The sequence below is a fragment of the Hipposideros armiger genome, unplaced genomic scaffold (assembly GCF_001890085.2).
Source record: "Hipposideros armiger isolate ML-2016 unplaced genomic scaffold, ASM189008v1 scaffold_37, whole genome shotgun sequence".
Lineage (NCBI taxonomy): Eukaryota > Metazoa > Chordata > Mammalia > Chiroptera > Hipposideridae > Hipposideros > Hipposideros armiger.
Genome location: NW_017731387.1, coordinates 1,758,021 through 1,775,642, shown reverse-complemented (window position 1 = coordinate 1,775,642; position 17,622 = coordinate 1,758,021). Strand labels below are relative to the sequence as shown.

At 36.3% G+C, this 17,622-nt stretch overlaps 1 protein-coding gene across 7 annotated transcripts in view; it reads left to right on the top strand.

The window, feature by feature from the left end:
* The window catches only part of KCNT2 (potassium sodium-activated channel subfamily T member 2), a 224,771-nt gene that overhangs the window by 151,712 nt on the left and 55,437 nt on the right, over window positions 1-17,622 (top strand). For 6 of the 7 annotated variants that reach the window (XM_019638147.1, XM_019638146.1, XM_019638145.1 and 3 more), the window contains exons 15-19: window positions 5,502-5,651; window positions 7,024-7,253; window positions 8,863-9,076; window positions 11,282-11,387; window positions 13,829-14,001. In XM_019638147.1, the coding sequence (XP_019493692.1) occupies window positions 5,502-5,651; window positions 7,024-7,253; window positions 8,863-9,076; window positions 11,282-11,387; window positions 13,829-14,001 (873 nt within the window). The remainder of the gene's footprint in view (window positions 1-5,501; window positions 5,652-7,023; window positions 7,254-8,862; window positions 9,077-11,281; window positions 11,388-13,828; window positions 14,002-17,622) is intronic. The other variant, XM_019638150.1, reaches the window with a different exon arrangement.

Sequence of the window (17,622 nt, the reverse complement as noted above, 5' to 3'; positions counted from 1 at the left end):
TCTGCAGACTAGCAAGAATAAAAGCTCATTACAAGTTGTTTGTTAGCTATTTCCCTAATAGGCTGTCTCCACATAGATTACAATTAAGTCTCCACTGACACCAGCTACAATTTGCCTAAATCATCTCTGACCTACGGTATTAACTAGATTCCTGACACTGATAGTAAGGCAAGATTGTAATACTATTTAAACATTTCACTTTTTAAATAAAGTAAAAGTTTGAGACTATTGTGAATTAATGCAATTCATGTGCCATTACAGAAAAAGACCCTGTATAAATGGAAAGAACTTTCATGGAACCAAACTGATGTCAAATTGGTGAAATACTAGAGTATGGAGTTAAATAAAGTGTGTTAAGTTTACTTAGATTTAAACCTTTAGGTCACTTTTTTATAGACTTTTAAAATCAACTTTTAATCAATATGATAATAAACAGATTTTCCTATCTTCTTTAAAATGGAGTATCAATAAGGAAATCTTATTTTACTTAACTCTTCTAGAATAAGTCTAAATGACATCCTTTTCCTCAGGCAAATGTTTCCATCTAGTTACATGTCAAGTTTTTCATTACATAGGAAGAATGGATTTTATATCAAAGATTCTTGTCACAAGGTACCCTCATTCCCATTGATAATTTAGTTTGATAATAAAAATAAATATATAGAAACAACTAATTTGGCAATCCATGTCAATTTTGATGAATCTGAAACTGATCATGTATTGCATATTTAACTACATTGTTTAGGATTGAAGAGAACAAACTATAGTAGCAAAACTAAATCCAATAATTACAATCCATTGTGCTTAAGACAACATATATAACATTGTGAAAGAGGTGGATTCCTGTTAATGGTTGCATTTTACAACCTTGAGGGTTTCATAATATCGTGGTCCCTCTTCTCGCATCTACCGTTAGTTCGGTGTCATCCTTATATAGAGAAAAATATAAATGTAAAAATCAAATTTCGCTTTCTAGAACTTACTACTATGACTCTAACAAAAACGTGCATAAAAAAAGGAGGAAGTTGTCAGGAGAATATGGTTTTACGTTGTTGTTGTTGTTTTTTCATGCAAGCTACATCACTGAACTCATCTTTGAAATAAGAAGAGAGTGCGTACTATACTAGGACTTCAGCTTACTGCATCTGTAACAGGAAATTCCAGTTCAATCCTCTTTTCTCCCTTTGGGAACATTTGAGGAGGGGCAATTTTTAAAAACAAAAGTATGTGAGCTTTTTTGTTTTTGTTTTTAACTGCATTTAGAGGCCTGTATTAAAATACATTTCTGCAAAGAGCAGATCCGAGTACGAAGTCATTAGCTAGAGTACGAAGTCATTAGCTATCAGTTCTCCTGCCACTTGGCTGATTGTGTGGAAGGAAGCACAGGAAGCTGCTATGTGAGTTAATTTGCTTTCTGGCAATAAATACCCATTTGCCTTGAAGGTGTAATCAGGGACTAATGAGGAATGTGCAACTTGTATTTGAAGAAAATAAAATCAGTTGTCAAAATTCATCTATGCGCCGTTTAAAAACTGACTGGAACAAATGATATTTCCAAGTTGGGGATGATAAACAGAATAGAACATGCATACTTTTTTCTTTTTTTTTTTTTTACCCGTTCTTATTACATTGAGAGGGACTTTTTATGTTGTGCCAGGACTGGTGACTGTAATCCAAAACTGGGGAGAAAGAAAAGTATCCCATTTTGTAATATCCTCACCTTTCTATAGAAAGAAGATCAGAGAGGGGGGACAGGAAGAGCAGCGGGGGCGCGGGGTGGGGGGCAGCTTTTGCGCCTACCTCCAGCCACAAGAGGTGGAATACAGAAGAATTCCCTACTGCCCCTGGAGTATAGGGGTGCCTACGGGAAGCGGGGCCTGGTGTCTCATTTCCCAGTTAGACACTCGCTTATGCAGTTTCCTGTGATTACTTTACACGGAGGGAAGAAGAACTGGAGAGAGACTGCGGAGCTAGAGGTCGTCCTTATCCCCCACACGTGGGTTTCCTAAGGCACAGTGACAACTTAAAAGAGTTGAGCTGTCTTTCTGGAACCCCATCTGAGGCTGCTGGCCACACGTGAGGAACCCGAGAAAGTACAGGCTGTAGGGTGTGCCACGGAGGAACTGGATGAGGGCGGGGTTGAGAGAGTTCCTTGCTTGTCAGTGACAATAGACAGAGGCCCAAACCTCATGCCTCACAAAGAGTTTTTAAATGTCTCTACACGACACCTCCTAGAAGACACGGATGACCAGTAAAGGTGATTTCAGAGAACAGCGACATCCCGGGGAGAATAAGCCTGAGTTGATAAGACTCAGGTCTCAAATTGGATGCGGCCAGACTTTTTGATGACTGGACATGGTTTGAAAGAAATGAGGTCTGTCCAAGACTTAATTAAAGCACAGAAATGGGGGGCTGGCCAGCACAGGGCTGAAGCTACAGGGTCTTGATGTTGACATGGAGTCTGTCATTTATTTACTTCACTAGACATTTTTCTTCCTTTCTCCTAAGCAATTTTCTATAACCTTTCCTTACACTTTTTTTTTAATTTCAAATATTTTTTCTCATTAGGACATTTGTTTAGAGTTTAAAATGCAGAGACTAGCGGACACAGCTTCTTTTCCTGCAAGGCTGTCCCCCTGAATTTTCTCTAAGGCTCTCATGACTGGTATTGGGTGTGTGAATTCTACAGCATGGCCTTTTATTCGGGGGAAAATGAAGATTTCAAAGAGGTTTTTTTCAAGTACAACCACATACTATTACTCTGTTCTTCATTTACTTTCTTAATAGACTATTTGATTTTCATATTCCTAGTCTCATTTTTTTTTTCATTTTCTGCTAATATCTTTACAAACAGCAGGAGCTGACAATTATTTTGAAAATAAAGGTGGACATAAGCCTATCTAGGAAGGATTCATTACTGTTCTGTTGTTATCAATCAGTATAGCTAAGCAAACTCAATGCGGTACGAAATGGACTATATATACTATTTTGCAGGTTGGAGGGTACTTTGATTTAATAGTAAATAAATGTGCAAGCCTGTTATTTTCCCTAAAGGTTCATTTGTTTCATGTAAACACATCTTAAAACTTCATTAAATGGCTTTTCATAATTTCCACTAAGCTCCCCATTCTGTGCTTTTGGTCCCTAATATCTTTTGTGTTTTCACTGCTGCTGAGGTTGAATTCATTTCATGCCTGTTAATGATTACAGAACTCAGAGATTTTTTTTCCCCTTCTAATTCTAACTGCAAATTCATCATACGGAAAGTAATTGGTTAGACCTAGAAAATGATTCTGGTGAAGAAGGAAGGTATGCTATAATTAGAAAAGCAGGACATTTAGTAACTGGACATCAAGAACCTTGTTAGATTATTCTGTGTTCATTTAACAAAACATCTATTAAGCACTTAGTTGGGGTCAGAACGGAAGTCAGGTCTTCAAGATGGCAGCAAACAAGACCTGATCCCTTTCCATAAAGTGTATTTCACAGGGAGGCAGGGCATTAAGGATTAATTCATCCAATCTGGTGTTACAGTATCATGGAGAAAGTACAATACTTCAGAGCTGAGGAAGTAATGACCAAACTGTGGGTCAAGGAATGAGTACTATAGGGTGTAGAAGGGGCATCATTCTGAAAAGGACTTGATATTAGAGAGAGTTTCTTGTTCAGGGAAGTTCGAGGCTGCTCATGGGTGGGGCGCCCAAGAGAAGGAAGAGAGAAGGAAGAGATGAAATTTGAAAGGCAGGTAAAGCATGATCGGGAGGACTTTGGAATGATGGTGCCATTCCCTTCCAAGTTACCACACTGTATTCCCATTTCAGCCACTGGAATTAGATTCAGGATTCTCTTGAATTGCTTTTGTACCCTTGTGTGACAATTATTTGACCCCAGACTGCCTTTGGGATCTCAAACAAGCCCTGATGAATTACCGGCGTCTTCTCTTTAATTTCCAGCCTTTTTAATGGACTCTGTCTTTGCCATATACTGCCGTACCAAGCAGCACTGTGGGGCATAACAAAAGATTTTACTTTTGTTTGCCAAAGGGAACATTTTCTCCACCAGGAACAATCATTCTTAGGAAGTAGTAGTTAGGCATCGCCATGTGCGGTCAATAAGTCAGAAAGGTTTCATTTTATTTTCCTATTTCCAAAAATACATTCACATTATAGAAAAAAGGGGGAAAGGTTTGAAGAGCTTTGTTGTTCAGTAGGTTGACTAGGCATGTTGAAAGTAGCTCCAAAATATAGCAACGAGGCAGGTATAACAGCCAGGCAATGGTGGAAGCTAACATTTACCGAGTGATTACTGTGATTCCCACATCTGCCAAGTGATTTATTCTATTACCTCATTTTATCCAACCCAGTGAGGCTGAAGCTATTTTTCACAGAAGGGGTAAAGAATCGCTGAGAAGTTAAATAACTCACAAGATTGCAGAGCTGGGATTCAGATCAGGCAGTCAGACTCAAAGGGCCTCTTAAGAGGAAATGAAGCAAAATACACCTTGAAAATACACGGTTTTAAAAAATGTATTGACACTGTGAAAATGTTTATAAATGTCTTTCCTCCCTAATAACCCTTTAGACAAAATTCAGAGTTTAAAGTGGCTTTTTAAACCCTAAATATGGTAGATTTCCCTTTGTATCTGCTTTTATCCACTCAGAATCTACAGAGTAGGATGAAGTAGTTTGATTTTTATGTATTTATCCCTTCCCTTCTTGGAAGTTCATTTCTTGTACTTAACAGAGTTCACAAGCTTTACTCAGCAAAAGTGATTGGAATTTATTGTACAAAATGGGATTAAAGAGCTATTGCATATTTACAACAAATTTTTCATAAGTTGAATTTTTTAAAATATATTTTCAAGGCCACTGAGCAGAACATTCCAGAAAAAAAGAAACTGCACTTTCTGGGATAAATTTATCTTCTTTTTAAAAAATACTTCTGAGGATCTCTTTTCTAAACTGCAACATAAGTGGAAAGAAGCCACTGCTACGTTATAGATAGTCTATTTCCTATGAAATCAAATTGATAAGTTGACATGTGTACATTGATAATTTCAAGTACAAAGCAGAATCAGTTAGCTACAGGTGCCAAACAGGTTTCATAAAGGAGATAAAGTGGGTGATACGACCGAGACCATAAAACGTGTTGGAGAGATAGCGGGTGGTCATGACTGGGTACGGATAAACAGAGACTAAAAATCAAACGCTGTCTGTCTCTCATTGGTTCATGGTCAGCATAAACGCCTTCACTAACTGGGGTGTGAAAACCTACTTCCTAGGAATCTGCTACTTCTCAAGCTTATGGATGGTGTTAGTTTCAAAATGTTTGTAGTGACTGCATTTGTAAATAATGCCATCATTCAGAGCACTACCCAGATCCTTCTTTGAACTGTGCTGGATGAGCCCTCCAGGTGGGCAACGCCAGCTATCCTTTCAGCCACACTCACTGTGTGTCTCTCCCCACCCCGCCCCCCTATTGTGTGCATGCTTCTGTTTCAGGGAAGGCCAGCAATCGCCAGAGCAATGGCAGAAGACATACGGCAGATGTTCTGGGAATGAAGTTTACCATATTACTTTGGAAGAAAGTACATTTTTTGCCGAATACGAAGGAAAGAGTTTTACGTATGCCTCATTCCATGCACACAAAAAGTATGTTTCTGCTTCCAGAGTGGAATTAAAATCTGACTGAACTGTAGCTTTTGAATATAGTTTTCTAAAATACAACCCGTACTGGTGCTCATGAGCTGCAAGACTGGGCTTTTTCACATGGGTATTGAGACACTTCAACTCTGGCCTTCCGTATGGGCTCTACCAGTTAAGACCATCAGGTGGAAAGTATAATTTGGTAGAAATATTTACTTTAGTAACTTTTAAATTATCTTTAAAAATATTTCTATCATGAAGAATTCATACATACATGAAAATTCATCCTTTATAGAGCTATATTTGCAAGTGTTAACAATTTAAACAAAGTAATAATATTTATAAAAACTAGACATTTTAAAAGACTTCCATTGGTCAGAAAAATACATTAAAAAAGTGACAGTTTCATCTAATTCAAACATGGAACATTATGTGTTCCCTTTTTTTGAAAAAGTATTTAACTAAGAAATAAAACCATGTTTATCACAAAAATAATCAGTGCTATAAATATATTAATATAACATCTTAGCATTTGTAATATATCTAGTATAGTCTACTAATCCAATATCCAGTGTATTCCACTTTACTTCTCAATGTGATTCTATTCATATATATATGTGTGTGTGTGTGTGTGTGTATATACTTTTGATGTTTTAAAAAATATTTTTAAGCTTGATTTATTTGTAACACTGTGAGCATTCTGAAATAAAAGTATTCAGGGCATTTTGGTTTTGGAAGTTATCCTGAAGAAGTATACAAGACTTTTAAAAGTAATGTTTGTTACATTCACTGGTTGTTATTTCTCCTAATTAAGCTGAATATCTATTTGAGACTATTTAAAATTTTGTTTTTTAAACTTAGAGTAAACCAAATACAGCAGAAACAGAACAAAAGTAAATTTAGGGACCCTGATTCTTTCTTATGTGGCCTTGGGTAAGTTTCTTTCTCTCCTTTAGGCCAATGGTTTTCAAACTTTTTTGATTAAAGTAAGAAATACTGCTTTACATTTTTTGAACAAAGTAAGATATACATTTTGTGGTAAGACTCAGTATACATACAACAAATTTTACAAAATGTTATTATCCTTACTATATGGAATGCAGTTTGATGTTTTCTATTCTCTTCTATTCTCCTTCATGTATATATGTATACATACATATATATGTTATAATCAACTAAATTGACTTCACAACACACTAAGGATCTAAGAGTCTTGAACTATTAGGATACTTTGAATCTTTTAAATTCTTTAATTTGGTGCTTTAATTTTCCTTTCCTTATAATAGTTTACTAATTTTCTCACATATGCAAACTTAACAAAACTAAAACCTTTGCTGAGTTACAATTCTTAAAGTCTTATTTTCTTTTTAATATTTAGGTATGGTGTCTGCTTGATTGGTGTTAGGAGGGAGGATAATAAAAACATTTTACTGAATCCAGGTCCTCGATACATTATGAATGCTACAGATATATGTTTTTATATTAATATTACCAAAGAAGAGAATTCAGCATTTAAAAACCAAGACCAGCAGAAAAAAAGCAATGTACCAAGGTCATTTTATCATGGACCTTCTAGATTACCCGTACATAGCATAATTGCCAGCATGGGTAAGTATCAAGCAATTTGAAAATGCCATTTGCTTCTTTCTAAAAATCATAATAATAATAAATATACTTCAATTTTTATTAAAATTTCAAAGTCAAATTTAGAACATACTTGTATGTATTACAAACTTGGTGTAACCAAGTATTTAGAACAAAATTTCAAAGCTGTTAAGTTGGTAAGAAATTAAGCTAATTCAAAGCTACCAACAATTATTTTATATTTATGATTAGAATATAAACACCTGCCATGTCTATACTTCTTTTGTAAGTCCTCTATCTAGGTATCAACAGGCTATTTCAAATATTCTTTATTTTTCTTAAAACTTTCCTTCCATCCCCATCAAATTCTTACCATTGAATATGGCTTCTACAACACAGATCTTAATTTAAAAGAAAAAAAATATCCAGACAAATAAGAATTTCCTTAAAATTTTGCCACTGAACTACCTACAAACCTACAAAGATTTAGTTTCTGTCACAAGGAAAACATTCTTTTTTTAAAAGTAATATTAATACCTTCGCTTATGCTGTGGATCCATATTTTTTTTCCTTTCCAGGGACTTCATTCTTTATTTTAATTCATCCTATCTATTTTTTTGTTTGTTTTTTCAAAAACACTGGTAAACTCCTCTCTGTCTGACTCGTTTCACATTTACACACACATACACATTTATCATGATCTAAAATGGCTTATTTTTTCATTTGTCTACTTGACTATTTTAAAGATAAATCCATATGTGTAGAAACCTGGTCTGTCTTGTTCCCTGCACATCCCAAGTTCCTAGAATAGCACTTGCCACATAGTAGGTACACAATGAATATTTGCTGCATAAATATAAAATATTAGTTGTTCTAATATTAAAAGTGGTCACACACGTCTTGCTAGAGAGACCGCTTTTGTAAAGGCTTGACCACTGCACTGTACACCTGAAGCTGATGTTGAATAATATTGTATGTCAACTATAATTTTATATCTATCTATCTATCTATCTATCTATCTATCTATCTATCTATCTATCTATCTATCGTCACGGGATGTGGAGTATAGTGTGGGGAATGGAGTCAATGAAATTGTAACAGATACGTACAATATCAGGGTGAGGCGGTGGGCTGGGGGAAGGGGTTGAGGAGTGAAAAGTGTAACAACTATTACATTGTTTTGTAGACTTGAAACTAAAAAAAAAAAAAGGGGGGGGGTTACAGATTAGTAAGACAAAGATAAGTCAGCAAAATGGAGAGGGGAGTGGGGGGGGGATGTAATTGGAGTAAAAAAAAAAAAATAGCCAAAGATTTTTTTTGTTAATTTTAAATAAATGTGACTTGAAACAAGGTAGCTTTTAACTTTAAATCCCTAAGTATTTCAGGATTTCACAAATCTTTTGTTTCATGCTATAGAGCTAAACTCAGTCAGTACACTTTTGCACAAATACAGAATTTTTTTTCATGTAGACACAAATGCCCACGTGAAAAAGTAAATAACCTTTGAGATTAGAGAATGAACAATAATATGTTTCCTGGTTATACTGTCTCTCGTTTCACTTTGCTCATGAAATGATCTCTAGGTCCTAACAGTGGCAATGTTTTGACGGACGCTCATGTTTCATTGTTTTAGGTACCGTCGCTATAGACTTGCAAGACACAAGCTGTCGATCCGCAAGTGGCCCTACCCTGTCTCTTCCTACAGAGGGAATCAAAGAAGTCAGAAGACCCAGCATCGCTCCTGTTTTAGAGGTCGCAGACACGTCCTCCATTCAAACATGTGACCTTCTAAGTGATCAATCAGAAGATGAAACCACACCAGATGAAAAAATGTCCTCCAACTTAGAGTATGTGTAGATCCTCGAGGCTGTAAGATGTGCTGGCATTTGTGCGTGCCATGGGAAGTCACGTCCATACGTTCTGGGCATCCTAGAACCAAACCTCCGTATTTCTACCAAAACAGCCTTCCTACGCCTCTCTCTTTTGGACTATAAAGGCTTATAAAAAGCCTTTAAATTTCTGACTTCAACATATATTTCCAGGCTTCCTCTAAATTATCTTTTAGCATTCAAGAAAAAAATACATAAATCAGTATTTCCATGATAGAAGCTATGTTTTCATAACTGTAGGCTTGGTTATATTGTACCTTCTAACTTTAATTTATTTTCTTTCACGTCCTTATTGATGTTCAATCAGTTACTCAGTGACGTGTACAATAGCTTCCTCCATTACGCTTCTTTTATCTCAGTGTTCATCAGCCTTTTTCCTACAGGATACACCATTTTGAATGAATGAATGAGTGAATATGAATGAATGAATGAACTGGTTCTCTTTACTAAGCTTCCATAATAAATTGTACCAATATACATGCTATAATCACCTTTTAGCCTTCAGTGGAGCTTGTTTACTTGTCGTAGACACATACTATATTTTCGTTTCTTGAGCAAAGCACAGTGGTCAACAGCCTTGACTACTGAGTCTCAAGAATTTGCTTCCCAGGGCAGTTCCACCTTTAGGGCTTGTGTGCAAGTGACCTTGATTAAACAATGACTCACAGCGTCTTTATCTGCAAACTGAGTATAATTATTGCCTCATAACGGTCATATGAAGATTAACTGAGACAATTCTTTTGTGTGGAGTAAGCATTTGGTGATATTAATTACTGTTACGCGTAGTACTAGGTAGTTGTGGCGATGGTAACATCATTCAAACACTGCTCCCAACAGTTTTCATATGAATAGATGTTTAATTAATGCTGAATTGCATTACAATCAACTGAAATATAGTTGAAACTTAGAAAAATCCTTCTTTTAACCCTTCACACTGTTTAAACATTTATTACAAGGAACATTGCTATACCCACCAAACACAGTCCCCTCTCTAAGAAATCAATAGCACTCAGATATATTTATGAAATATTTGATAGGAACAAGGAGAGGTTTGATCATCATTATAGTTCTAGAAATGGTATTGTAGGATGTGATTGAAATTCTTTACATCTACTTCTGAAAAGGCCGACAGGAAGATATTTTTTTATTTCCAGAAAAAAACGAGAAAGATGAACTAATAGCACAAATTATCGACTTCTAAATTTGTCAAACGTGTTCCATTTTACCCTCCTAGCCAATGATGTCTGGAAAACAGCTTCAAGTAGGTTTGAAATTTCTTGGTTTAGAAAGTAAATTTTTATCAAGGAAAAAAGAGCTTGTTCATACTGGATAAAGGAACTTTGCCTTCACCAAATTTTCTTTTATTTCTTAACTTTCATCCATGCTGCTACTTTTTGATAGTTTCATTTTAAAAATTAGCACTGCCAAAATGTGCAGGTGGCCATTTTTATGTTTGCAAACTGCATATCCTTGTAAGTATTTTAAGCATGCTTCTAGCAAATAGTCCTTTTGGTGTGGGGGGGGGGTTAATTGTATGATTGACTCCATATTTACTCCTTTTTAGTTATACATTATGGCTAATGAATATTGATAAAGTGAATCATAATAACGCAGTTTGCTTTAAATATGTCCTGTAAAAATTAACACTGCTATTTAAAAAAAATCTATCTAAATCTTTTCAACTGAGTATTGGCAAGCTTTATTTGAAAAGAACCAGCTAGGAAATATTTTAGACTTTACGGATCACATGGTCTTTCCTGCAACTTTTCTGCAACGGCTCAAGTCTGTTTCTGAAGCATGACAGCACCCACAGACAATACAGAAAATGAAGGAGCAAGGCTGTGTTCCAACAAAGCTTTACTTGTGGCCACTGCAATTTGAATGTTATATAATTTTCACGTCACATTAAATAGTGTTCTTATTTTGAGTTTTTCCCCCCAGCCATTTAATAATATAAAAGCGATTTTAATTCACAAAGCCAGGTGATGGGCCAGATTTGGTCCCTGGGCATTAGTTTGCCTCCCCCATCAAATCTATTTGCATATCAAAATGTAATTGGGACACAAAAAGCCACAGCATCTAAAAGGGGAACATGGGGGAAGTTAATCATCCAACTTCCTGCGTGCTATTCAAGGTGATTCAATATTTCTCATTGTTTTACAGATACGCTAAAGGTTACCCACCTTATTCTCCATATATAGGAAGTTCACCCACTTTTTGTCATCTTCTTCATGAAAAAGTGCCATTTTGCTGCTTACGACTAGACAAGGTAAGCATGTGTTACCATTTTTTCTGTGAAATGAAATTGTGGCATTTTGTAATTGCATATATTTACATAATTTTGTGCTGTCTTCCGAGTGCAGTGTTTAAAGAATATTATCTCTTCAAATGTAAATGTGTTCCATAAAGTGGTGAATTTTACTTTCTTAACTGCACTAAAATGACCCAAATGCTTTACCTCTCTACTCAAAGTACCCAATAAGTCAGTCAGTCATGTTTTTGAAGAGCAAAACAGATGCCACACTCTCAACATCCAGAGTTTCCCCAAATCACTTTGGCCAAACATGCACTACTTTTGTTACCAGGCATTTTTGTCAAAGTCGCAATGCGGAATCGCTTGACATGGTCAGGTTATTCACAGAGATTCACTCACAGTTCTGGGCTCCTGCTTGTATGTTGTAGAGAAGCCATCCAAAAGAGAAAGATTCTGAGAATCCAAGAGTTTTTCTCTCTTGCACAGTATGGCCATTGGGCTTGACCTGCATCAGAATTTATTCTCCTGATGAGTAGGAAAGCAAATGAAAAGAAGATACTTAACCTCCCACCCCCACAAGTCCAAATGCACCACCAATCTAGCCAAGAATTTCTTTTCTCTGAATTTGGAATTCGCCAGAGTAAAAAAATCCCGCCTCTCTTCTTATGACCTGTGCAATTTGGGTGAATAACTTCACCACTACATTTCCAGTCCACATCTGTAAAATGGTTGCGATTTTAATATGAATGCTGCAGTGCTCTTGTGAGGGTGACATAAATTGGTGCATGCAAAAAGCTTAACACAGTGTTGTGCCATGAACCTAGAGAATGCGCAGACCCTCAACACATTGCGTTAATATTCTTGCTGTTGTTTTTCATTACGAATCCTGGCTGTTGCTGCCCCTCTTTGGAAGATTAACAGAACGTTACAGCAGTCCTGCCTTTACCTTCCAGAATTCGCTGTGTGGGCCTTGGACGGTCCGCCTCTCAGCGCCTTATTCTCTTCTCAGTCCTGGCTTTACCCTACTGTCCCCTAGCATTTCATACTCTGGCCAGCTGTGTATTTTTGGCAACATGAACGCATTGCAGGCTGCAGGGCCCTTCCCCTGTGTTGGCCCCTTCTGAGACGCTGTGACTAATTTTTTATTTATACTATTTTTGCTATTTTTCCTTGAAGATGATTTCCAAAATAATATAAACTTTAGGCCCCACACAACCACACAAGTGAAAGAAGGATTCACTTCTGGTGACGTTTTACGTTTCAAATACAGAATGAAAGAGAAAAAAATATATATTGGGAGAACAGAGAGCAGAAATGATTTCTGGACGCGTAGGGAGCCTGATAACAACTGAAAGCCTAACCTTTCCGAGATCAGCACTGGGGGAGGGGCATTCGAGGGTCCTTTCAAGCCCAAAGGCCATGCATGACCTGTCTCTACCTTATGGAGCATGCAGAGGTGCAGACTGCTGAAATCTGGGATTATCCAATACTTAGGTGACATCAGGGTGGCTGGGAGAGGTGGGCGTTTATGTAAATGACTAATGAGGGGGCGGGATTACGCAGCCAATCCCCACTGCATCTGTGAAGTGTGTGACTTGGGGTCATGCTACCCACTCCGTAGGGGAGCTGCTTCCTGGTCAAGGTTGTCCAACACCAGATTCCCTCCCCTTTTTTTTCTAACTAGTTGAGCTACTTCTAAGTCTCCCAAATTAGTTGTCTTCCCTCATTGTATGTCATCAACATTGACATTCTTACTGACCCTGACAGGAACCTGTTGCCCTTCCACAACCTCTCTGAGTGACCTTGGTAATGTGTTGTTATTGTTTTGGTTGCTATTATTAGTGTTAGGACTTTACTTTTGAGTACTTCTATCGTTATCTTGCCAGCACAGGTAGACATTTAGACAATTAGGGTTTTGTTTGTTTGTTTGTTTGTTTGTTTTTTAACAACAACACCCCCTGTTTTGTACCCATCCCTTTAGGTATTCAGTACTGGGAATGTTCCAAGGTTATTTAATTATAATATTGCTATACTTCTGTAAGTGAAAGTCAAAGGTAGATCATTTTTTGAGGTGTGATGGACAAGTAAAAATTGTATGTATGTAAGGTGCACAACGTGATGTTTTCATATACATACGCATTATGATCATTTGAAGGTACAGATACCCAGATGTCGTCGAGCCACAAGTTTAACTTACAACAGAATATGTGTACACACATATTGCTGAGTTTTTCTTCCCCCACATCAAGCTGCATGACTGTCATTCATTTGTCTTGTTTTGTATACCTCCATTTCCTAACACAGGCTGGAGAACTGGACATAGTTTCAAATTTGTTAGAAACTAAAGGATTTACTAAGTTAGATTAACTTTCCATATCCATATACCCTACATTATTTCACCAAATTTTAGTGGAGTATAAAAAATGGCATTTCTTTGTACATTTTTTCTTCTCTAGAGTTGCCAGCATAACTACTATGAGGACGCAAAAGCTTATGGATTCAAAAATAAACTAATTATAGTTGCAGCTGAAACAGCTGGAAATGGATTGTATAATTTTATTGTTCCTCTCAGGGCATATTATAGACCAAAGAAAGAACTCAATCCCGTTGTACTGCTGTTGGATAACCCGTAAGTATATTTCAAAATACACAAAGAAGACAAAGAGTTTTCAGTATTATGTCAAAAATAATTCCTTTTCATTTGTTTAGAATATTTTAAATCAGATACATTATGGCACATGATTCACTGGGAGATAGATTCTGTGCTATGGTACAAAACAGTCATTATCTATGGTTGTATTTCACAAATACTACTTAAAACATCACTAGAATATCCTGAGCTCACTTACAACTATTTTATAAGTGGTCATCACTCAACAGCAGTGGGAAACATGCCACTAAATAATTACAGCTCTTTTCCTTACATTAATCAGCTAGCCTAGAAAATCTCTGCCAAAGCTGGATACTTTTGTTGTCTTTCTAAAGAACCATCAATTATCAGGAAAGCATATTAATGATCCATCTTGGTCTGTTGAACCATGATGCATCATCATAAATTATTATGATTCGTCCTTGGTTAAAACACACATTTTATAATATCACATGAATAATTAATGCTTTCCCATGTTCATTAATTTTGAAAATGTTGGACTGATAGACTTGTGAAATTAGACTACTTAAGCATTTCAAAATTCTTATGCAAATATAAATATAGGTCACTGAACGCTATAGTCAAATCCATAGTATCTTAAAATTAGAACATTCCTCTCTATGACCAGAAATTAGGAGCAGATGGTCCTTATGTTAAGACTGTATTTGAGGGTCCTCCAGCCCCCTCTTCAATTCCAAAGTGCTGTGAATTTCAGGATAAAACTCAATGAGGCCAAAATCTGTCGCCTTGTCTCTGCCTTAAAATTTATCAAAATAAATTTCTTGAAACAGAGCTATTTCCCCAATATGTTACAACTTCATGGCATTATTTATTCTAAACATACCAATATCAAGATATTCATTGATGCATCTTTTTAAGCATCATTAGCATAGTGGTAATCAATTATAAAAGCTGAGCACACCTCTAGAGGGTTTTGTTAAAGAATTTTTAGGTGTCGTGACTCAGAGATTATTTTGTCATCCAAGGGAAAGTGAGGTAACTTTAGGGTAGGTGTGGGCGAGCAGACATCAGGACCCAATGTCAGGAGAAATAAAAACTCAATATAACAAATCTTGGGAGAGTAAGTGTTGGGTTGCAGGTTAGTTATGGCAATAGAGTGGTTGAAAATCACTACCAGGGCCTTTGCATATATCCCTTTATCCTGGAACTTCTCTGGTCGGAAGCTCTAAGGGACTGGTTGAACTGGCATCCGAGAGATGCTCAATTAACTATGTGAAGGTGGCAGGTTTTAGCTCTTTTTGCATTTGGTGTCCACTCCCTTAGAGATAGAATTTAAGACAGGGACATTGGCAAGCTCATTTGCCTTAGAACATCCCATGTTGTATGGCTTGGACCAAAGTGGATCAGCTCAAGACCAGAATGCAAGGAGGAAGATAGGACAAGTCTTGAAGAGGAAGAAGTGGAACTGTGCTTACAGCATCCCAGTGGTAAAGCAAAGGGTAAAAACTGCCCTTTCCCCAGTTGTACAAGGTCAAATTTCTTGTCCTGATGTGTCAATCTCCTAACTGGGTTCCTGGACCCGATTTCAATTCTGTTGGGGTGAGTGGCTCTCCACACTTCCAACAAGCAATTCTTGGGGCACCGAGATTCAACTCAGTCCTGACACTCTACCTGGGGACAGCACCAGATTCCACAAGTTAAGGGCCCAGTCCTACAAGACTGGCCCCAGTCTCCTTCATATGGCAATCGCAAGCCCAGGTCAATTCTAGAATTAGAAACTTCTCTGCAATTCAGAGTTCATTGTTCTTTTCAACTATACGATCTTACCTAACTTACAGGTTTTTTATTTACAAATAAATGTTGTTTGTCAATTCTTTGTAGAAACAAGAATAATATTTTAACTGTGCATTACTTTGCATTAAAAAGTTTCTTTGCTCTCCTAATGACTTAAACTTTGCAATCCAACTATTCACATGTTGTTGTCTCTTAGATGATTTTTCTGGGGTTTGATTTTCTTCCAAAGGATTAAGGTGATGACTGTACATGTTGTAAAATTTACCAGCTTTCTGTGTACTTTCTGCAAGTAGTATCTAGCATTTTTATTAGTTGTACTCTGTTCCTTTGGTCAAGAATGAGGAAACAAAAGCTAAACACAAATATATAATGTTCCAGGAAGTTTTATGCAATCTTTTTTTTTTTTAAACAATGAAGTGCCTGTTGCTCTGCAGTGGCTAGTATTTTGCAATCCTACAATATTACAAAAAAAAAATAAATAGGATGTTTAATTCTTTAAAATATTTCCATGTTATAAGAATTTGTACATGGATGGTTGTACACAATTATTAGTTAGCTTCGTGGGGTTGGACTAAATTCACATGAGCGTTGTTGAAAATAATATTCAGTATGTGGCTATTTATGAAATTTAGTTGAAGAACCAATTAAATCAATATAACAGAAATAAATAATAACAGATGTCATCCGTATAGGACTTTAAAATGTAAATTACACTTATAATATTTACACACATTATATATCAAAGAAAGTGTCCACAATGTTTTCAAATAGAAAGTCTCATAGGTCTCCTGTGGTCATTAAATAAAACTCAGTCACACTGGGAAACATCTTGAACTTGATACTGGTTCGTTAGAGCTGGTCTCACTTCTGACTGGTTGGCCATCTGTTCTGTTTGGTCTATTGTCACACTGAGTTTAAATATTTTGATTACCACCCCAGCCTTAAAGGTCATCTAGTGATCTGATAACACCATTTCATGAGAACTGGAAAAGAGAGTCAAAATCTTTGGAATGTATTACGGGAAGGTACACAAAATTGAAGTGCAAAGTCCAGGCTTATGTTTCTAATTTTTACATCTTGTTTACACTATCCCTTTATGAAATTTTCTGTATGCATATAGTGTCAAGTAAACTTCAGCTCAGCTTAGTTCAAAAGTAACGATAAAAGTCTGATGATATATCAGCGTCCTCACTGAAGATGTTTAAACTTTGGACTTAAGCAGATCTGAAATAAGGTCCCAGCTTACCGGCTTGATAGGCCTGTCACATGTTATCAAATTTCTCTAAGCCTCAATTTTTTATTTGTAAAATGAGTAGAACATTGATCATGAGACTACTGCAAAATCTGACTTGTAAAAGTCAGTCCAGAAAGGTCAGCTTCCGTCCCTTCTACCAATCAAGAAAATGACGTTGTCAAGATTCAAACTGAGGGGTAGATTTGTGTGCAAACCAATTAATAAAAAGTGGCAATTTATTTCAAGTAGTTAAAATTAAACTATTTATTTTTATGGGAGAAAAAAACTACTTAGCAATGAAATTATGAAATGTTAACAAAATAAACTGTCTCACTACACTCATTTATTGAATTTGAAATAAACAAATTAAGTTTATTATAGCTATTACTAAAATGGGAAGCAATGATATTCAACTTTGCAAATCCACACAAATTCACAAATCTGTTCACTTCCTGGCAATCACTAGCTAATTAATGTTTATATATCACAGCAATTTTTTACAGTGAAATATTTCTTGAGGATATGTTTTGGACCCGTAAGTTGTCATCTTCTTAATAGAATTACAGTTAGGATTTTGATTAATGGTATGTTCATTTGTTTTCTGTTTACTA